This window comes from Cyprinus carpio, chromosome B21, assembly GCF_018340385.1.
Source record: "Cyprinus carpio isolate SPL01 chromosome B21, ASM1834038v1, whole genome shotgun sequence".
NCBI classification, from domain to species: domain Eukaryota; kingdom Metazoa; phylum Chordata; class Actinopteri; order Cypriniformes; family Cyprinidae; genus Cyprinus; species Cyprinus carpio.
Window position 1 is genome coordinate 15,236,580 of NC_056617.1, and position 23,085 is coordinate 15,259,664.

Sequence of the window (23,085 nt, forward strand, 5' to 3'; positions counted from 1 at the left end):
GTGGGACACCTGGAGACCTTCAGGGGAATTTAAAAATTGCATAGGATACACACATATATATGTCCACAGAATATTCCATCTTCCTCCTATGCCAGAACACAGTGACATTGGGGAAGAAATGGACTGTTTGACCGATGGCTATGTACAGTGATTCTGAGAGCTTTCATTTGGCCCCCACTGTCCATCGTCTGCTTCAGAAGCTTTTTTTTCTTCCCCGCGTTCATTTGGTGCAGCTCCAGCAAACGCCGAGGTGTTTCGATATCACAGGCGTAAGGCAGATTTGGAGCGTGTAAGCACAATGTGCTGCGAATCAAATTACGCTGGTGCTGTGCTACACGTTCTGTGGTCAGATTAGCATGGTGTTTGCAGAAGCCAGTGGATGTCACAAAAGCGGTCTGTTATTACAGTGAAAGCAAATCAGCAAAGTGTCATTAAAAGCAATCCCATGAGCACCTAATGGGGGGAAAGATACATCCGGAGTTTCTGAAGCACAAATGCAATTTAACAGCATGTCAAGGTGACCAAGCATGCACTCGGTAGGGATTTTATTGCAGTATTAGAGTGTTGTAAGTGAAGCAACTTAGATAAAGAGGAACACTAAACAAAGACGGGCGGCAATGTCAAGCGCTCAATGGTGCCGCAGGGAAACTAGCTTAACTGCTTTTCAGAAATTTGCATGTTTTACTAAATACCCATTGATAAATACGTTTAAAACTCCCTTAGAGAAAATTTGCAATGTTTTACAGAATAAATAACACAAGAATAGCTCATCACCAGGGGTTTAAAACCATAAGCAAGCATGGTTATAATGTAATGTCTGTGGCCTAATTTTGATCTCATTCTCCAATCCACTGATCCTGAAAGCAAAGAAACTTTGTGATTTAATACACAAGACTTGTTCATCTGCACTTATTGTGCATATATGATCATTTCCAGATCAATAATGTAACAAAGATTACATTATAAGAGTATCTACTACATGGTGCTTTTCTTAAGGTTTTTGGAAAAGCTTTTATGCCATTTTCAAGAAATTTTCAATTTAATGATTTTAGCAAAAATGTAAAATCATGCATTTCAATAAAAAGTACAAATGTATAAATTTCTTTTACCTTGTATACATGTGCGTGCGCACACTTTTCAAAATTAAAATAAAAATAGAAATATTACATTTTTAGAGAGTCATACCACATGACATTTTACAACAATTTAACCTTGCCTTGTCATCAAAGATTAAATTATCAGATTTTTTTTATGACTATGTAATATGTATAAATGTAACAATATCTATCTATCTATCTATCTATATAGATATAGATAGATAGTTATTGTTACACTCATACATATTACATAGTCATAAAAATATTATCTATTTATATAAATAAATATATTTATATAAATTATACATTTATATAAATATATATATATATATAATATATATATATATATATATATATATATATATATATATATATATAATATATATATATATATATATACACACACACTGTGTATATATATTCTTTTTTTATCATATTAATGTTTGTTATTGAATAACCCTTACTGATCAGCAGCCACTATTCTTAATATTGGGGCACATCACCTTAAAAATCTATTGTGGTTACAGGCCATATGCATTTATTTGATGTCAAAGCTTAAAGCATTGCAGTAATACTGAAAATGGCGTTGTATGCTGATCACTTGAAGAATCATCTTACCTTTCGTGGTCCATCACATCACATCCTCTTCTGGATCTCCGCTGAAGAGCGCAGGACGGGCCAGCACGATCTCATCAATAGAGAGCAGCACACAAGCTGCCAATAAAGACAAGATGACATGAAAAAGTGGAAAGGAGATGCACTTTGTAATGGACAACATCGAGATATGAAAGACTACGTGTGAGCCGAGCGTTCTTCCCTGGATCAATTTACATATTTTAACAGTGGCTTTTTTAAAAATCTTGAATAGTTTATTCAAATAAAGGCGAGCTTTTAATGTCCACCTCTGACAAACGGCATTCAATAAAAGGAGCATACGCCCGTGTGGGGCGAGATGGGCTGCTGCCAAATATTTTTGAAATGGCTTGTGCCGGAGCAATCTGAAGATTAAAAACATCTCTTGAATTACAATGACACATCACAAAATAAAATTAATGCAGTATTTTCATTATAAGGATTGAGTTCCGGAGTGTTTGACCATCCATTAGTTGAAGGGGGAAGGGACGACACCAGATACTACAATGATTCTGGTGTCAAAGGCCTTTTAGGCAAATATGCAGCATCTCACTCCATGTCCTTAGTGAAAAGAGAGAATCCAGAATCAAAAATCAATTATACTGGTAAAGAACATTATCATTCATTCGTATTAATTTCAAAAGAATAATAATCTTTACATTTTTATTGAAGTTCACTTATATATAACAATTATAAAGAAATGGCAAGCACACATTGAAATTGTGAAGTACAAGAACTGAAGAAGTATTTTAATGGAAACATACTCCAAAAGTATACGTTTTATTTACAACTTAATAAAACATATGTTTTATTTACAATATATACATATATATTTTTTTACTCTCCAGTTTGGGGAGTCTTGGTCTAGTTGTTCACTTTTCATCTAAATGAACCATTTTAAAGAGAAAGAACCATTTAACCTGTACATTTAGGTCATATGCTCATTTCTGAAATTCTTAAGAGAGTGATATTTTTAAGAGTGAAAATAATTATTTTCTATATCGTTTTGTAGACATTTAAGTACTGCTGAGACTGCTGGAAATGCAGTTCATTAACCGCAAATGTAGTAACTAACTCGAGTGATTTTGGCAATAATTTAAACCACTCATCCGACCATACTTCATCTCTTTACGTTTTTCATGTGTAAAGGTACTATAATACAGATAGATGCGACATATACTGATAGCAATTTTAACGTGACTGAGATCTCGTCTCTCATCGCGAGCTTTGGCTCCACCGTGTGGATACTCCGTAGAACAGCACTTTAAATAAAGTCAACATGCAGTCAAAGTGGAATTTAAAAGTGCATTACGTGTGAAATTCAATACATTATTTTGTTGGTACCAATATCTGTGCAAGGAGAATTATTTTTCAGGTCAACTTTTATTTTAAGCAAGCAAAAAATATGAAGTTAAAATATATATTGGCAACACAGGCCTATATAATCTTTACAAAAATCTTAGCTTACAAAAAAGAATTGTTGAAACTAATTGGTTAGATTAGTTGATGTTATTTTGGTGTCTTGTGTTATGCCTCATAATACATATAGATAGTTCAAACTAAATTTTTTGACTTTACAAATTTTAAACATAACACAAGACATAAATAACATTAACTAATCTAACATTAACTTACCAATAAGAGAAACAAACATTTAAATGTAAGTTTGCTTGTAGAAACTTTGCATGCATGTATACATAAGTTTAATAATTCAAATTCTTTATTTGACCCTCAAGCACGCTCTATTCTAATTCTATTCTTTAAAAAAACTTGCCACTTTAAGACTTGCACTATTTATTTACTAACTGCTTGTTTTCTTAAAAAATAACACTAGCTTCTCTAATCTTTTTGTATTCTATCTATTTGTTTTCTTTTTATTTATTATACAATTAACAAAAGCAAAAAACACCTCTAACACTAGCTTGCTCTATTCTTTTTTATTCTATCGGTTTTCTTTTTATTTATTATATAATGTAAAAAAAACCTTGCTACCTGTACTACGTTAACTAACTGAGACTTGTAATAGCACTTGTGTATCTTTGCTATTTTTCTGATTTTGATTGCTTCCGCTGTCCTCATGTGTAAGTCGTTGAGGATAAAAGCATCTGCTAAATGAATAAGTGTAACTATATTGTCACAATTGTATGTTTATTGTATTGATGTTTCATAAGGTAAAACTGCTCTATCAACATTTTACTCTGCTACAGCGAAGACTGGATGCATTTGTCCATAAAGGGATTTCCTGGAACGTCATAAGTTCTGTGAGTCTCAGTTTCTGCGCGAGGGCGCCCTCTGGTGACAACTATAAATGATACTGGGGGGGGCTTTTCTCTTCCTAGCAACGCCCCTTATCTATAGGTTAAGTTGTTCTGGCTGGTTGCTAGGGTGCTGCTACACAATTGATATATGTTTTTTTTTATGTTGTTAGCTTACTTTAGCATGTTTCTGGCATGACTCAGGTGTAGGCTATAGATATTAGATGGAATGGACGCTAACATGAGTTTAAAAGGGCATAAGTTTAGATTTGACAGTTGGTGTTTGAATAGTCTTTTGTTCTGCTCATTAACATTCCCTCAGTAACGTTATGTCTATGGATTTTCCGAAATTTGATCGTCCATTTTAGAAAAACCGTAAGTTGGATCAATTAGTTAGGCTAGTAAATAAAGATAATATAGCTGGTTGGAAATATCGATTTCTCATTTTTGATCGATTCTTATTTGATTAAACGATTTCGATTCTTAGGCTATATCCCGTTAATCGGTCTATGCTTAGCCTTAAACTTAAAGCCTTTTATTTTAGGAGCACCTCCCATGCAATAAATCATGATCTTTGTTTTTGTTACTTCTGATATGAAAGTTAATTGCCGTTTGGTTGTCTTGTAGCAGCGCCTCAGTAACGTTACAAGCGACCGATCCACACCCTGCAGTTTCTACACGAAACATGGACTTCAGAAGCGATGCTGAAAGAATCGGTACAACTTACTAAAATGTGCAGTATATAGGCCACAGGCCTCATGTAATCGCTCAGTGTTTCAACAACCGAAAAAAGTACATCAATCAATCAATCAAACACACACCAAAAAAAAAAAAATCCATTCATTCATTCATTCATTCAGAGTCCATAAGTCGGGCCTATACAGTAACAAGTTCATTATATTTTTACTTAACCTGCTTCTCAATATTTAGGCTAATGTATGTTTAGATAAATGCGTCATTAAAACAAGTTCCACTGTTTAAACCACTGTTTATATTTCCACAACAACCTGGAGTAGAAACATGTAAATATTAAAAAGTTATTATCATAGGCTAATATGCAACATTTTTATTCTATAATAAATTGCTGTTATAGGCTTACTAAAACACTGCCTTGTGTGTTTGTTTACAAATCGCTTTAATATTATAATATAGCCTACCAACTGACAGGATATTAGCTAAAAAAAATCTGCATAAGTGTTGTCATAGAAAACGTCACGTCGATGCACTAACACTTTTGAAATGTAAAGTCGCGCCAAAAGAGAGTGATGCGCTTCAATCAGGCTTCATTTGCAGCACCTGTGTCTCTCTCAAGCCTGAAAGGAAACTTTCGACCTTCACAGTCTTTTCCGCTTTTATTCGGAAAGCCGTGAAGTTCTGTATGTATATTGTTTTTTATTTATTATTTCTTGAAGATGCAGAAAGCCTTGAAGAAATATTTTGTAAACATGGACGAGTATCTGGCCAGCATCGGGCTTTACCGAAAAATGATGGCTAGAGACGCGTCCTGTCTGTTTCGAGCTGTTTCTGAGCAGGTACGCTTTATAGATATATACCTCAAAGATATCTCAAACTGTACATTTATCTCTGACATTCAGAAGCTGTGAAAGTATGAATTCTTGAAAGTGGTGTATGCTGTAGCATAGCTGGTAAAATTAGTAGCTAGACGACATTTTTATGATTATACCTCTCCAATGACGCACCTGTCCAGGTGTTTTGATATATGCTGCTAAATTGATGTTTTATTTTGTTATAAGCTTTATTACTCCCAGAATTACCATCAACGAATAAGGAAAGAATGTGTCAACTTCATTAAGGCAAACAGATGCAACTTTGAGCCTGTGAGTGAGTTCAGACTACATCAACAGAAATCTTTGTACAAACTGTAATCAAGTTTAAACATTATAACATGTTGTGTTATGGTTTTACCATGTCTTTCAGTTTGTCCAAGGATCTTTTGAGAAGTATTTGGAACGTTTGGAAGATCCCCAGGTTTGTATTCGGGGTCTTTCATCTTGTTGCTATCGCTAAAATATTAACAATGCATGTTATGTTTTATTTTTTGGTATCTTAATGTTTAGGCTATTTAATGCAAGAATCAGAATAACTAAAAAATGGTTATCAGACATGTGAATGTTGGTATTGATATTGGTAACCCTCTGTTTAATCAGTGAAGGTTTTTTTTTTTTTTTTTTTTTTTTTTTTCTCTAAGCTTTAAGACTTCATATGAATGTAATTTGCTGTCGTTTAATTTCCCAAATTCAATAGGAAACCACAGGTCAAGTGGAAATAAAAGCACTGTCTTTACTGTACAGGTATGCTTTGCATCTCTATTTCTTTATTCCCTTTTGTGAAACCCTATTAGTCTGTTAAAGTAACCATACTAAAGGAGTAGTTCACTCAAAAAGGAAACGCATCATTTACTCATTTTCATGTTGATTCAAACCCATACATCTTTTTCTTCTATGGAACACAAGAGTTTGATTTCTGAAGGACATCCTAGCTGCTTTCTTCGATATGCTGTGAGGTATCAAAATGACAAAAAGGAGACTCCTGTGCTGTATCCCAAGTCGCATGATCATTTTATGTGATAAACACACCAAAACTGATAAACTGTTAATCTTCTCATCCTCCAAAGGTCTAAAATGGACAACAAAAAGTGTATTATTACCAAAGTCAGTAGTGCTACAATGAATATTTTTAGTGAATAATGACTTTTGGTTTGCTTCCCACACAAAGCTATCATGAGGGTTTGAAAGACTTGGAATAAAGTGCTCAAGTTTTGTGGACTGCTTTTATAAGACATGTATTTTGTCATTTTAGTGCTTGACTGTCCCAGTTCTAATTCACTTTCATTATGTTTAAAAGAATAGCCAGGATATTCTTAAATTCACCTTTTGTGTTCCATGTAAGAAAAGCAGTCAAATGGCTTTAAAATAAAATGTGGTAGACTATTCCTTTATCTGATGCAGTACATCTGAACTGTACCTATTTGAATGCATTCAGATTTAAAATGGAATTTTTGGCCCGTGTTCTCATGTGAATAATGTTTGGCGCAGGCGGTGCTTTGTCATTTACAGGTATCCAGGTAAGCCGCCAACTGAGATTGCAGAGGAGGACAACTTGCCTAAGGTGAGGAATGGGTTAATCTCCATTTGTTCACATTCAAAAATTCAAGCTCAGTTCTAATTCAGTTTCACTATTCTGACCATGAACCACGCAGCCGTGGTTTCACAGAAATAACTCTGTAAACCAAGGCAGTATATACAGCTGCTTGAGGATTTTTTGCTTGCTTACCCCTACCTGAACATTTATGAAAGATTTGATACCATGAATTTGAGCTGGAAGTTCTTCCATTAACTCCCATGAAGCTGGACCCCTGACTCCAGAAGTTACATAGTGGCCATCAAATGAATGAGGATCTAATGGAATACATCAGCTCTAGATTTTAGTGCACAAAATGTATTTCATGAGGGTGGGATGTCTGAGGCTGAGATCGGTTTTAGGTTGGCAGCATTCACACAGTCTTCTGTTCTGGTTCCATCCACCAGATGATTCTCTTTTGAAATGTGAAGAAATATGACCGTTTTATTGTTAATCAAGTAATGTGTAATTTGTACAGCATTCATTACATTTCCCATCTTGAATTCCACCCCACAGATTTTGCTGTGTTGCTCAAACAACGGCCACTATGACATTGTTTACTCCAAGAGCTATCCAGTGGATGCTGCAATATGTCAGGGTGAGTTAGCAGCTCATCAAGCCCAAATCGTGTGTATAATGAATTTTTAACCAATCCCAAACTGTAAACATTTTTTACCTTTATTGTAACGTCACAGTACTGGAATGTTGTATGTGCTGCTTTGGTTTTTCAGCGCTTTTGTATGAACTGTTGTACACTCATGTTCTGGGAGTTGAGGAAGAAGAGCTGCAGATGGCACTGGAGGGATTCAAAGGAGGAGGACGACGATACCGAAACAGCCAGTCTATATGCAGTGATGACGCAGGATACGATATCCCAGAAGACCGCCTTCAGAGGTCTTCTCTTGTTTCCTGTCTTTATTGTAGTCTCTGTCTTCCTTAATTTTTCTTTGTTGTTCTTGCTATCTCTAAAATGCAAAGTGTTGCTTCATCATGGAGAAATGTTGAAAGCTCATGCTTGCATGCCTTAAGAGTATAGATTGTAAGCAAATGGTTGACCGCAAAAGTTACAATTCTGTCATTTATTCATCCATGTGATGTTCAGACTCACGTGAAACACAAAAAGGAGTTGTTTAGCAGAAAGTCTTAGCTGTTCTTTACTATACAATGAAAGTGTATATGAAAAAGGAATTGTCAAGCTCCAAAAATGCCAAAAAAAAAAAAAAAAAACACCTACAGAAGTAGTCCATACAACTTCTGCAAATATTTTCCAAGGCATATGATTACTTCATGTGAGGAAATGCATTTAAAAAAATATATATTTATTTAGTAAATATTCTTTAAATTGATCAAAAGTAAAAAACTGGCTGTAGAGACTTCTTACACATTTACAATAAAAATAAAATGACGATTTAAACTAAATTTTTAATTATTTCGCAAATGACTGTTTTCACTGTATTGATCAAATAATTTTTCTTTTCGGCTTATTAAAGATTAATCTTGCAGCCACATTCTGGATTAATTGTAGAGGTTTGATAGAACTGGCTGGAAGACCTTTCAAGAGAGGATTGCAGTAGTCCAGTCTGTCCAGAACAAGTGCTTGAACAAGGAGATAGTAGCATGTTCAGTAAGAAAGGGCCTGATCTTCCTATTGTTGTATAAAGCAAATCTGCAGGCTGATATTTGATGGTAGTTAAACTTAGAAATTATGAGTAGTTTGTAGCTTGACAAATTACAGGCAGGAGCAAGTAGCTTTTCCAGAACTGCTGGTCGCTTTATGCTTTCATTCTTTAGAATTCCATGTGTGTTTCACCAAAGAATGTCAGTTTATGTACTTTGCATGGCTTTGTTCCAGAGAAGAATGGGAGTCGAGTGGTCACAGCCGCTCGGAAGACAAAACCAAAGCTGGAGCTGAGGACCAGAAGGTGACAAAAACCATAATTTTAGAGATCAAGATGTTAAACTTTCATTAGTATTTGACAGGATTTCTCTGCTCCAGGCCACAGAAGGGTCTGGAAAACAGGCTTTGCCGTACAAGGTACTGAAGGCCTTAGAGCCAGAGCTGTACCGCAACGTGGAGTTTGACGTGTGGCAAGACAGCCGCAAAGGTCCGTTTACTTTACCTCAGTTACTTTTTAAAAGCTTAAGTGATTCTTACCCTAAATTAGGAGTATATGTGCCTAATTTTGTGATGTGTTTTGTGATAATCCTGTGTTATAGAACTACAGAAGACTGATTACATGGTGTTTGCTGGCAGACAGTATTTTTTAGGAGATAAGTGTCAGGTGGGACAAAACCTTGCATCAGGTTTAAATGTTAACATATTGCAAATTGGATTGCCTTTTATTTATTTTTTATTTTTTTTAATTGTCACACCTCTTTTGATAAAACAGACTCTTGTTATGGGTTTTTCCATAAAAATGAATGCTATTTCTGAAGCATTAAATGACCCTGCAGCCTCTGTCATCTCATGGTTTTGTTTCCCAGGTCCGCTTGGATCCAAAAGGGAAGTACTACAATGCCTTCATTCAAGAAGTAGGGACTCAGACCACTGCGGTGACCGTGTTCATTGAGGAACTTGGGGAAAAGTAAGCTGTGTCCTTCTGTACTTTCTCACAGGCAGACGTCCCTGAGAATCTTTAAACATCTTCTTTGATGTTTTAGACACCTGGTTCCCTTGACCAATCTGAAGCCAGTGAATCCTGTGCCAGCCTGGAACATCACACCAAGCAGAAAAGGAAATTCCTACAACCATCCGGAGCAGTACCCTGGAGAAATAGGTTTGCCTCTTCAACTTCATTTGTATTGGGATGTACAGCCTGAATTTTCTTTAATTTAGTGGGTGATTACTTGTTTTGTGTAATTAAATGTGTATGTATATAAAACTGCTGAACTTTTAAAATGCTAAAACAGTAATTTGGTGTTAATCTTAAAATGAACTGCATGTAATTATGCTTTAAATAATGCTTATAATGTTTACAGACAATGGTCAAATATTGGCCTGTCATATACTTTGCACGTCTATAATCTGATCAGCCATAACATTAAAACCACTGACTGATTGAATCATATCATTTGATTATATCATTAAAGTTGCACCTATCAAGGGGTGGGATATATTAGGCGGGAAGTGACCAGTCAGCTCTTGAATTTCATGTGTTGGAAGCAGAAAAAATGACCAAGCGAAAACATCTGAGTGACTTTGACAAGGGCCAAATAGTGATGGCTAGACTGGGTCTGAGCATCTCCAAAATGGCAAGTCTTGTGAGGTTTTCCCAGTATGAAGTGGTTAGTACTTAATGAAAATGATACAAGTAAGGACAAGCCAGGATCAGGACCATGAGTGCCCAAAGCTCATTGATGCACATGGGGAGCGAAAGCTTGTCTGTATGGCGTGATAACACAGAGGAGCTACTGTAGCTCAAGTTGCTGAAAATGTATTGCCAGCCATGATAGAAAGGTGTCGGAGCACACAGTCCAAGGCAGTTTGCTGCATATGGGGCTGTGTAGCTGCTGACCGATTGGAGTGCCCATGATGACCTCTGTCCACCACTGAAAGTGCCAACAATGGACACATGAGCATCAGAACTGGACCATAGAGCAATGGAGGAGGGTTTCCTGGTCTGATGAATCATGCTTTGATTTAGATCAGATGGATAGCTGGGTGTGTACATCTTGCATTATGGTAAAAAGGTAGGCTGGTGGAGGCAGTGCTATGCTCTGGACAGTGTTCAGCTAGGAAACCTTGGGTCCTCGCATTCACATGGATGATACTTTGACATTTACCACCTACCTAAAGATTGTTGCAGACCATGTACACTCCTTCATGGCGACTGTGTTTCCTGGAAGCATTGGCCTCTTTCAGCAGGATGATGCACCTTGCCACACTGCAAAATTTTTTCAGGAGTGGTTTGAGGAACAGGAAAAAGAGTTCAATGTGTTGTCTTGGCCTCCAGATTTCCCCATATCTCAATTCCTGGGCCAACAAAGCTGATCCATGGAGGCCCGCCTCAAAACTTGCAGGACATAAAGGATCTGCTGTAAATGTTTTGATGCTAGATACCACATGAAATGTTCAGAGGTCTTGTAGAGTAAATGTATTGACTGGTCAGCAGCATAAGGAAGGCCTACAGAATGTTAGGCAGGTGGTTTTAATGTTGTTGTTGTTGTTGTTGCTGCTCAGTGTGTAGGCCTGTTACTGGTAAAAAGTTATCAGCAGGGCACATGAACTGATCAGATTGCATATTTCTGGGTCATGAAATTTTTCCTCTTTAAAGACCCAGAGCTGCGCGGACGGCGACGGTACTTCAGGAAACCTCGTGGTAAGGAGATGTTGATGGCAGTGTCTTTCAGTCGTCCTCAACCTGGCTTACCTCCCCGTCTGCAGCCTGGGCCAGGAAACATTCATCCTGTCCGTTCTTCAGGGGTACATGGTCCTGCTCCGCCTCCTGCAGGTCTGGCCTATGAGCACTACCGGCCCCACCATCCACCTAGACCACCACGTGGCTACGCCCCACCCAGGTTAGACACAAAATTCTTTACAGATGCTTATTCATTGTTGTGTCTTCTAAACATGTCCTGTCTTTACTCATTGGATGACTTTTTTTTTTTTTTGGTTTTTTTTTTTTTTTTTTCACCACACGACTTTTGGTCAGAATCGACCCGATTCCTGAACAGGCACCATCTTATTGGACCAGACCTAGCCTATTATCCCAGTCCCAGCAAGCGCTGCTACCAGAGTTTTGATAACTACTCATTCAGGTCTCGGTAAGAAAACATTTACTTTAACATCTACATCAGAAATGGATAATGCTAGAAATGACAGACTATAATGAACCTGTGATGGATTCAGTCTTTTTAATATAATATTAATACATTTTGTAACTTTTTTTTTTTTTTTTTACTTTGAAAAAATGGGTTGTGGAAATTAGGAATCATGACTTAAAGGGTTATTTCACCCAAAAATGATAATTAGGCTGCATTTTACTCACCCCTGAGTTATCCTAGGTGTATATGATTTTTGTCTTTAAGAAGAATCCAGTTGGAGTCCAAAAGACCTGAAATAAAAAGTGCCCTTCCATTTAAAAAAAAAAAATTTAAAATTGTCTCACACAGCTCCGGGGGGTGAACAAAGGCCTTCTGTAGTGAATCGATGTGTTTTTGTAAGAAAAATATCCATATTCAAAACGGGGAAATTACGTATGAGGTCAGCTTTGCGCATGCACCGCTCAGAAGGGACGAATGGGGATTCGCAGGGGAGAGATCAAAACAACAGTCACTAATTAGAAGTACAAAACGAGGATTTGTAAAGAATTTCTGAGGATTTCGATATAAGCCAAGAGGAGACTGGTTTTCCTTTGCTAAAGTAAGGAAACTTTGCTTCCTTTGATCATGTAAACAAACATTGGTTTTTACAAGTCTCACTGGTGCATGTGCAACGCTGACCTCATACGTCATCCTCCTCAAACTGCTTCTGTGTACAACTATTGGCGCAAGTTAGATTAAAGTGATTATTACGTTTTGAATATGGATATTTTTCTTGGAAAAACTCGAGTCGCTACAGAAGGCCTTTGTTCACCCCCCGGAGCCGTGTGAGACTTTTTTTATGGAAGGGCACTTTTTATTTCAGGTCTTTTGGACCGAAGGAATGCTACACCCGCTGACTGAAATGATAGAGCTTGAAAGATAAAAGACAATTTTTAATATAACTCCCAACTGGATTTGTCTGAAAGAAGAAAGTCATATACACCTAGGATGCCTCAGGGGTGAGTAAAACGCAGCCTAATTTTCATTTTTGGATGAACTAACCCTTTAAAGACTTTATGAAATTGTTTTTCAAGTGTACTTTTGCTTCTTGTTTACACATTTCCTATTAAAACAAGATGTTAAAGAAGAAAAAATGTTTTTACTCTTGTTTGCCTTCCATTTGAAAGCTTGTTGCACAGAAAATGGCATGGAAAAGACCTGGAAGTATGGAATGGCATGGAAGTATTTAGGCTGCCCAGTTAAAATAGTTATTAAAATACTAATTTCTCACTAGAAAAAGTTGGAAGGTTGGGCAAAACATTGCATTTTTACAAAATGACTAGCCTCAACATTTTCAGCTTTCGAAATCATGTTCCTTTGTGAAAAATTGTTTTCTGTGAATCCATTGCATCATTTTCAATATCGCAAGATATTTCAGTTGAATCTTTTGTTTTCTCAGCAAACCTTTTTTATTCAGCTGCTGTCAAAGTGAGTTAAGTTGTGTATATATAGGAGTCGGCGGCGGCAAATGCACTCTCTGAATAAAGAGTTTCTGAGCTGTGTTCCCGAGCCAGGAGAGGAAACCCAAGACATAGAGGGAAGTATCACCTTCTATGAAATTGAGGAGACTGATGAGAGTGCCTTCTCTCCGATATCAGTGAGACACCCAGTTCTACATCAGTAACAGTTGGGAGCAAGCCTGTTCACACCAAGAACAATAACTATATGTATATTAGCGTCTGCACCAACGCACGATACCATTATGTTTGTTAAAAGCACAAACTACCATTATGTCATGCTGCTTGAAATGCTCAAGCTCTATAAAGTCAGGTGGATTCCCTATTCACATAAAATTAGAACCATCATTAAAACTTACTATAGTTAACTATAGTTTTTGTCCTTGGTGTGAACAGGTTTTTTAGGCTTTGACACTAAGATCACTGTTCTGTCTGTCTTACTGTGTGTATCTGAAGGTCAAGCGGTTTCCAGCCCCATGGTTCCAGGGGCCACTGCTTACTGGGTGCCAAGAGTTCCCAGTCCAATTCCTTCCTCAGGCAAACAGCCCATGACATCATCAGAGGAGGACCCTGATGAGAGGAGTAATGCTGGCGACCAAGGTACAGCCAAAATGTTCCATGGCTCTGTGTCAAAACAGAATGAGCTGACAGCTACCCACATGGTCAGTTATGGGGTCCATAGACATTTGCGGGGTCCGTAAAACAATTTTAGTGCCGCCTTATTTGGTAAACATCGTAATTTAATTCAAATTTGGGATGAATTCATCAATTATGGCTGTACTTTTGATCAAATTGCGACATGGACTACTGTCTGTCTGTGAATGGTAAACCGCAAAAAGACTGCTATGTAAATATAAAGTCTTCATGTGAATAAATGGCACAGTTCTATAAATGGCAAACTTCTACACAAACTCGAGCACAGTTTGGTTTTCACAAGAATGGTTTTCATTTGACTTACATTTTATTTTTTAATGCTTTATGCTTTTTAGTTTGATTTCCACCAGTTTTCATAATAAATTTGTACATGCATCCAGAAAAATTAAAAGACAAACACAGACTTAAAAGTAAATAAATAATTAAAATGAAAAACGCAGGATTTGGAAACAACAAAACAGAACAGAAATCAAACTGATTTCATAGGGCTCTAAGAATTAAATTTTTGTTAAACTTCTAAGAAATTGTATAATTAGACATGCTTTTTGATTACTACAGTTTAATTTAACCATTTAAAAAAAAAAAAAAACTTTACAGAAAAGTTTAAAATAGAAGTTTCAGTGGCATCTAAGAGGACAAATTGTAGTGCTTATGCTTATTCACTGTTATAATTATAATATGGTCTTTGGAAAATTGTCTCCCCTGTGTGGGGCCCTTGGCCCCCCCCCAAAAAACACCTCATCTACGTAAACGCTATTTTTGCATTGTTAATACTCCACATCATTAATACTGTATATTGTGACACCTCTAGTCATCAATATTTGTGTGATTATATATTTTTAATTGGATGGATGAATCTCAGACTCTTTCAGTTCCCTTTGATCAGGTATCGCTTTTTTGCTTCTCTGTTGTCAAATCTGGCTCTGATAATTGGGTAAACAAATTTCCTCCTTTATTCTTATTAATAGACCTTGAACAGTGTCCTTTCCATTTTAGTATTCAACAAGGTCTGACATTCAGTTCTCTATTCAGCAAGTCCATGAAGAAAATTAGATTAGACACTGTTCCGGTCCCCCAAGTTAAAACTCATGCTTGCAATTGATCTTACATACATTTGGTAAATACTGATGGTAATGATTTGCACATTAAAATCAACAATAATTCAATGCAAATTCAATGCAGCAGATTTGTTTTTAACATTAAACTGAAAAGTGGAACTAACACAGCCCATATGTGATATGATGGATGGTGGTTAATTTTAACTCTTTGTCCTGACTAGGTGAATACTCTGAGGAGTACATCTACTCTGCCGCAGGTTAGTTCATTAACCACTACATTATTTTAGTGTAATTTCAGCTTTATACTCGTCATGATATCCTGTGTGCACTGATATTAAAAACTTATATTTCTGTATTACAGAGGCAGGATATCAGAGTCCATCGGTGTATGCTGCAGCAGCAGAGTCTACCACCAATCTGGTACTGTCTTCCAAACATCTACATTTGTCAAAAATGTCCACCAAAATGCTAATACTGTAGCTGACAAGAGTTCCAGTGGGAGAACGTAGAGTAGATGTGCTCTGACAGCTCTGCACAAGCTCTCCTAAACCAACTAATATCTTTCCCTTTATTTGAGAATACGGAAAATGTCACTACACTCATTAGATCAGTGTTTGTGGAAAAGTTTAAAAGTACTTTTATAGTAAATAGAGATTGCTAATCGGATTGAATTTTGACATGTTTTGCAGACCATTCAGGAGGGAGGTTCTCGTGCCGGGTCACCACAAGAGGGTGTCGCTACCTACAGTTACTCTCAACAGGCATGCATTGTTCACAGCATTCAGAAATTTGTTACACAGTTTTGGCCTGCCTTGGAGGGGATGTGTGTAACTCAATCTTTTCAGGTGGTTGTGAAGTCGTCTGTCCTTTCCTCTTCTCAACCAATCAACTCTGCCCCGGCTGCGATCTTCACATCAAACTCTTCCTCTTCATCCACTGGGAGCTCCCAGACCCCCCCGAACCCACTGCAGCCCAACAACATCTTAACGCCTGGACAGCCACCACCCCAGAATGTTCTGGGCAGGCCTGGTATACAGTTGTGGCTTTTTAAATGAATGTAGTGATTGTCATGCACAGTTATCAGATACTAATGTTAGCAAAGGAGATGACTCAAGACACACTTCCTCATTAGTCGTTGTGTAGTTTATCCATGCCGTTTTTCCTGAGCAGTTCCGTGGTTTGTCAATGAGCTGGGAGAACCAGTCGCCATGGCGCCTCCTCCACCCTACTCTTATGACCCCAATGGCAGTGACCTTCCAAGAGGTCCGAGGGAACCACCTCATTGTCTAATATTTGCTGCATATGTTTGTAAAATTATTATTATTATTTTTTCCTCTCTCTCCACAGATTGCAAAGTGCTCCAGTACTACTATAATTTGGGGGTTCAGGTAAGTGGGTGTTTTAGTTTTGATCTCCACATTGAGATTTACCTCTAGAGATTTATAGTATATGTAATGTCCTGGACTTACATTTAGGCATAACTCACACAAATTTTTCCTCATTTATGAGTAATATGTGGCCTCTTGTGCCTTTTTATAAAAAAAAAAAAAAAAAAAAAGCAGCATGGGAAGTCAGTTAAAATATTAATACTGATCTGGTAAAAAATCGTAATGCCCGTCTGTAACTATTAAATGCAGTAACGTGAAAAATCATAATTTATATATACTGTAAATGGTCATTTTCTGACTTTCCTGAATTTAGCCTCAATTAGAAGGGGCATTTCTGCTGAGACTTAAATGTAAACTCCCACTCCTGTGATTGGCTAACATACTTGCATATGAAATGAGATGAACTAATCATGAAAAGTGTTGATAATAGCATTGTATTTAGATACTAATACTGCTACTCCAGTTGCACCAAAGGTCGCAGCACTGTACTATAGCCAGACAGTCATGTCTGCTGAGCACGATGCAGTGATCGAATACTTTCATCCTAATTAACAAGGTGAAAATATGATGTAAATGAAAGACTGGTTAAGCAATATTAACTGTCATTGGCTACATATACATGGACACCTTTGTTTCAAATGGAATTAAATCATTCTGATTGATGAATCTGAACATACTTTTTACATGTACGCTAAATAAAGTGTTGAGGTTGATGTGCGCATTTACAAAACATGTCACAAGCTTCAATATCGGATTTGATCTTTTGACATGCACACACTACGTGAATGGGGAAGTCGTGGCCTAGTGGTTAGAGAGTTTGTGGGTTCGAGTCTCGGGCCTGCAATACCACGACTGAGGTGCCCTTGAGCAAGGCACCGAACCCCCAACTGCTCCCCGGGCGCCTCAGCATAAATGGCTGCCCACTGCTCCGGGTCTGTGTTCACTGCTGTGTGTGTGCAGTTTGGGTGGAATGCAGAGCACGAATTCTGAGTATGGGTCACCATACTTGGCTGTATGTCACGTCACTTTCACTTTTTCAATATACAGAATTTGCTTTTACTGTTCTCCTATCGGTTCTTTTAATACAACGAGCAGACTTAATATTGATCTTTTTCGGGTCCTAATTAGAAGACTACAAGCACTTAAAGCTTTGTGCCTTGCTGCTTTTATTTATCAAGCCGTAAAATCGCCCATTCCTGTGGTCAAAACAAGCCCTCTGTGGAAGACACTGTTCTGCTCCACTTCACAGACGATGAGTGGAAGGGGAATTTTTGAATAACATGAGTCATTTACAGTATGACACTTCATTCTACAAAAACAACAGCTCGTTCCATGCGTCATACATCATTACACCATTTCTATATCATTGCACATGCGCAGTACTTTCTAGTTTTGGTTTTCAATCCAATCAAGGTTTACACCACCCCTTCCGATCCAATCAAAAATTGATTTGGATCGAGCTCCACTGGATTGATAAAGGTGTTTACATGAGTTCATTTCAGTCTGATTGAACTATCAGTCTGATGTTGTATGTAAACGTAGCCACTGATTAGAATAGGAGATTGTGCATGAGCCCTTACTTATTACAGGTCAAATAATAAAGTAACAATACAGTTGTCAGCAGAAACCAAGTAATGTCACTTGCTGTCCTCAATGTACTTATACATTTAATTGCTTTCTATGTGACATACTGATATTTTTGTTTTTGTTCCAGTGGTATCAGCAGAGTTACTGGAACTCTATGGTGCACATGCAGCAGGTGTATCCACAGCAGGTCGCAGAGGCTCAGTTCCAGCCGTACCCGAGCAACGTTCCCACTGCTGACCACACGGTCCCCCAGGCCTACCATGATCCTGTCCGCATGTGCCCACATCCACAAGGAGACGTGGCCAGCAATGGTAAGGCATCATTACCGCAAACCTCCAAATTCTCAGCTTTCACGTTCATCTTGAGCGTGTCATACATCTACTGTACTCTTAGTAGACCAAAATTTTATTAGTCTCTTAGACGGACAGATTAAGAGCTTGTCATTGAGGTAATTACACAGTATATTGGGCAGGAAATCCAAACGTTCACCTATCTTTCATCAACCTCAAATATGGCTTATCATTTGAAATTGAAACGTGTAAGTAGTACCAACTTTACATGGCCAGTAGGGGTGACCCTGAATAGTAGAAGATTTGATGCTTCGATAGGAGGAGCCTGATTCGACTACCAATCTCACAGTCGAATATTCACAGAGGTGTTATGATCGTGCCATTTTGGCAATATGGGGGTGCTCAGTGTTTGATTTCACACAGAACTACCGGTTTTCTCCAAAAAAAAAGTTACCTTAAAAAGTTAAGTTAATGTACAGCCTATTTAGATAATGCTGAAAATAAGAATCTGAAAAAGAAGCTTTAATAAATATTTTACTGTGCGTGAACAAATCCAACCACCCCATAACAGTTTTACTTTCCATAATCAGTGACCGACAGAGGAGCGTTTTGGTGACAGGGATTTAAAACATTAACAAGACTGAAATTGACACAGGCAGAGTGAAACAGTGTATTTTTTTTTGATAAGGTAGGGTACAAGAGATTTCAAAACATTTCAGCCAGTTTATTTATTATATATTATAACATTATAATGAGAACACTATCATAATAAATTGCTGTGAATGTTTCTAGTTTAGTTGCCGTGTTTCTGCGCATTGTTGCATAAAGAATGCGTCCACAAAAGGAGTTAATTCAGAGCCGCACAGACAAGTTCACATTTGGGCATTTTGTGCAGATAGCCTATAAGTCACAATATCAACTTTATGTTGTATAAATAATGAAGCGTATTCTAAGTGAGATAAATGAGTTAAATTCCAATGATTAAAAACCTGCTATCAAGTAGTGTTAATTTTGTCAGCTATTTTCAATTTTAGTCTTAGTCCCATGTTAAAATGTCCTTGTTAGTTTTTATCATATTTAGTCAACCTTATCCTATGTAGTTTTAGTCCAAGAAAATCTAAAGTATTTTAGTTTAGTTTTGGTTGAAGAAACCCTGAAGTATTTTAGTCTAGTTTTAGTCAATGAAAACTTGACATTTTAGCAATAAGCTTATTATTAACTAACCGTAGAGCAGTATCAATTTTGGCGGCCATTTTTAATTTAGTCTTAGTCTTACTCATGTACATTTTGGTTATCATATTTAAACAAACTTGTCTTGTTTTTGTTTATTCAATGAAATGTATGAACATTTTAGTCAGGTTTTAATCAATGAAAGCTTAGTCACATTTTCGCCATTCTGTATAATGGTTAAACTGATAATTTTGTTCTCAAAATTATAATCGTAATGACTGTTGTCATTTGAGAAATTTGCTTTTCCATTTCAGGTATTGCACTTTCTCCAGTAAGCACAAATCAAAAGAATGTAGACATATTTTACCTCATCTAGTGTACTGATTTATTATAGGCTTTTTATTATATATATTAACACCAAAGACTTATGCAATCTCTCGGTCTACATTATGAAATCAGATACACTAATGAAAATATTATAACTCTGAAATTATAATAATTCCTAGTAATTCCACTAATTCCAAATTGCAATAGCCTATGTTTCTCTATTAAATCAACAGCGATTAAGTGCATTTATTCAGCGATCACAATACAGTCGAGATCTCATGACAGAACACTGACCGGCTGAGTGACGCTTTCATTTAGATCGCAAAACTCCAGCTTGATTGTCAGTGTTTTCAGATCATCAGCGGAGGCGCTTCCGCAATGAGGAGCGCGAGTGTGCATGGTTGCCAGATTGATTTAAAATAAGCAAAACACCGGGCAGAAAATGTATCCAAATAACAGCAAAGCTCTGATTCGGGCATTTGAACTCTTGATATCTGGTTTCCACACTCAGGAAAGCTCTTGTAGTAGAGGCGTGTGTGTGTGTAAAGCAGTCTGCAATATCATTTTGTCTCCTTTTTTTATTTTTTTTTTTATACATTTTAGTCTCTTCTTATTTCGTCAACGTAATTGCATGTTGATATAGTCTTAGTTAATGTTTATTGACCTTATTGTTGTCTCGTCTTAGTCATGGGGAAAAAGCTTGTCGGCGAACATTTTTCGTCATAGCCTTCGTTAACAAAATTAACACTACTATCAAATACTTCACTCTGCTAGTCATCTTCAGCATGCGCAGCTCAAAACAGAAATGCAGAACATTAATAACTACTGTCATATACATAATGTTACAATGAGAGCACTGTTGTAAAAAAATCTTAGTTCTTATTTTTATATCGACAAGGCATCCGTTGCACATTTTCCCTGTGTGTTAACATCAGTAATTATTACTGTTGAATGTCTGACTTGACTCTTGGTAATGTATTTTGCCCCCGCCCCCAAAACATATGATTCGACTATCAGTAGACTATCGGCAAGATTTGAAAATTCCGATTCGACTCTATAAATCCTTAGTCGGGGACCTCCCTAATGGCCAAAAAAAAAAGGATTCAAAATTATTTATACACTTTGACCTGACTATGTTTTGCTTAAGTGTTTTCTTTAATTGCTAATGCAAAAATTTTTTGCTTGGTAATTGGTCAACAAAGTATTGATAGTTGTGTAAATATTGTCATGCTAATAGTTGTCTGAATTTTTGGTTGATTGTAATCCACTAAATACCTTTCTATCAAAGTTATCTGACATTATCAAGATTAATTTTTTTCTGGTCATATTTTATCACAATTTTCTAAACTATAGCAGATAAGCTGTGATAACGTGAGAAATGTTGAAGGTGTCTGAATAAATGTTGGTTTGACTTTATATTTAATATTTACAGTGAAGACTATGCAGTGCTATTTTACTTTCTGATTATTCGGTTTCTGTAACTGGACACCTACAAACTTGAAAAAACATTGTGTGAATGGCACAAATAAATAAATAGACCGAACATACAAATTAAACAATTTCAAACACTTCTGTGGGTTGACCTGATCATCACTCTTTTGTGTGTTAACACCAATCTGTTAAATACAGACAACCTCATTTTAATTAAAAATAACTAATGAAAAAATTTAATCATAATCAATGACAAAAAAAAAAACTATTATAATGTTTTTGTGCCTATCGTGAGGCTTAAAAATAACATAGAATAGTATATGCACAGTGTATCAGTATTGGATCGGTCTCGTCTGACACATACCGGATCTTGTAAAAATGCCACTATCGGAGCCCTATATCCAAGTGTTTGTGTGGAGTGTGAAAGCTATTAGCGCAGGAAATGGGAGGAGCCTTAGAAAACAGTCTAATAATGCTTTTCATGGATATTAATTTGTGGAATACATGGGCAACATGCAATCGAGAATTGTTTATAATAGAGCACTTAAATTTAATCAAGGAATGGTGAAACATTTTAAAAGTTCATTATGATATATATTTAAGTAATGTGTATATAAATGTGCAATTATTCAACTAATGGCTTAAATGAACGACTGCTAGTTGACTAGAAAAATCTTTAGTCAGGGCAGCCCTAGTACACACTCACCCATGCCCTCCTCTCCTCAGGCACCCCTCTGGCCATGGAAAGCCCTCCCGCGGTGGTCCCTGGCACGGTGTTCTACCCCCTGGTGCAGGAGCAGTGCAGTCAGCAGCCCCTTCACCCCTCCTATGATCCCTACATGCCTGTGCTCTCCACAACATACCACTACCTCACGCCCTGGACTCCCGGTGCCGGCCCACACCCCCGCATCCACCACGCCACATACTGCCCCTCGTCCTCTCACCCCCCCGTCAACTACATCACCACGCCCACCCACCCCACCCACCTGCCACACTCACAGTTTGTCTAAGTCTCATTTACCAGCAGAAATGTTCCTGTTTATGTTCACTTGTTAGTTCTGTATTGTTTTCACAGACAAATGGTTATTCAGAGATCCTGCAGTGTTACTTGGCACTTAAACTGAAAGGCAGGACAGAGTAGGTGTGCTTTTACCACCCCGCACATTTGCTCCCCAATCAACATCACTCTAATAAGCATATATTGGATTTTTTCCCTAATTATGTGAGGATTTTAAAAGGTGACATGATTCTAAATGTTATTAGAGTTCCCTTCTCATTTGCTTTTACAAATGTTTGCACACTTCCAGAATATAGTCGTTTAGCAACACACCAGGAGTTCAAGCCTTAGGAAACCATTGTCTGTTGTTTTTCTATGTCAAAAATCACTTATTATAGCTGCACAAATAAAGAAAAAAAAGAAACCAAATCAAGTTGTTTTCAAATCCATTTTAAGGTTACAAGCTGAAACTTATTTATATGAGAAATTAATTTTCTATTTAAAGCATCCTGAAATGTAGCGAATGATATAAGTTGCTGTGAGAAGATGAGTAATGATGCTGAAAATTCAGTTAAATTTCATTTTACAATATCAAAATAGAAAAGTTATTTTAAATTCTAACGTAGTATTGTGAAATATTAGGAGACTGCTTTCAAAAAAAAAAATCTTAATGTCTCCAGACTTCTAAATGGTTGTGTTTGTATGTATGTGAATCTATAAAGCTACATTAAGCAGATAATTATTTGCAATTATTTGACTATTTGTAATTTTTCTGGATAATCATGCAGTTGCTTGGC

The 23,085-nt window shown here is 37.0% G+C and overlaps 1 protein-coding gene across 2 annotated transcripts; it reads left to right on the forward strand.

Moving 5' to 3' along the window:
- The first annotated feature begins 5,245 nt into the window (after positions 1–5,245).
- On the forward strand, positions 5,246–22,717 carry LOC109058949 (putative bifunctional UDP-N-acetylglucosamine transferase and deubiquitinase ALG13). 2 transcript variants are annotated; one of them, XM_042748260.1, is made up of 25 exons: positions 5,246–5,517; positions 5,740–5,823; positions 5,924–5,974; positions 6,251–6,297; positions 7,042–7,114; positions 7,643–7,724; positions 7,858–8,020; positions 8,979–9,048; positions 9,123–9,231; positions 9,344–9,408; positions 9,611–9,711; positions 9,788–9,903; positions 11,401–11,445; positions 11,548–11,644; positions 11,780–11,890; positions 13,382–13,526; positions 13,842–13,986; positions 15,320–15,355; positions 15,460–15,518; positions 15,788–15,859; positions 15,944–16,127; positions 16,269–16,361; positions 16,446–16,486; positions 18,201–18,384; positions 22,018–22,717. In XM_042748260.1, exons 1-25 carry the CDS (start codon positions 5,398–5,400, stop codon positions 22,299–22,301), a joined length of 2,577 nt encoding a protein of 858 aa, XP_042604194.1. In that variant the 5' UTR covers positions 5,246–5,397; the 3' UTR covers positions 22,302–22,717. The 2 variants fall into 2 exon arrangements, with proteins under 2 accessions (XP_042604194.1, XP_042604192.1); XM_042748258.1 differs by having other exon boundaries at positions 11,401–11,644.
- The last annotated feature ends 368 nt before the right edge of the window (positions 22,718–23,085 follow it).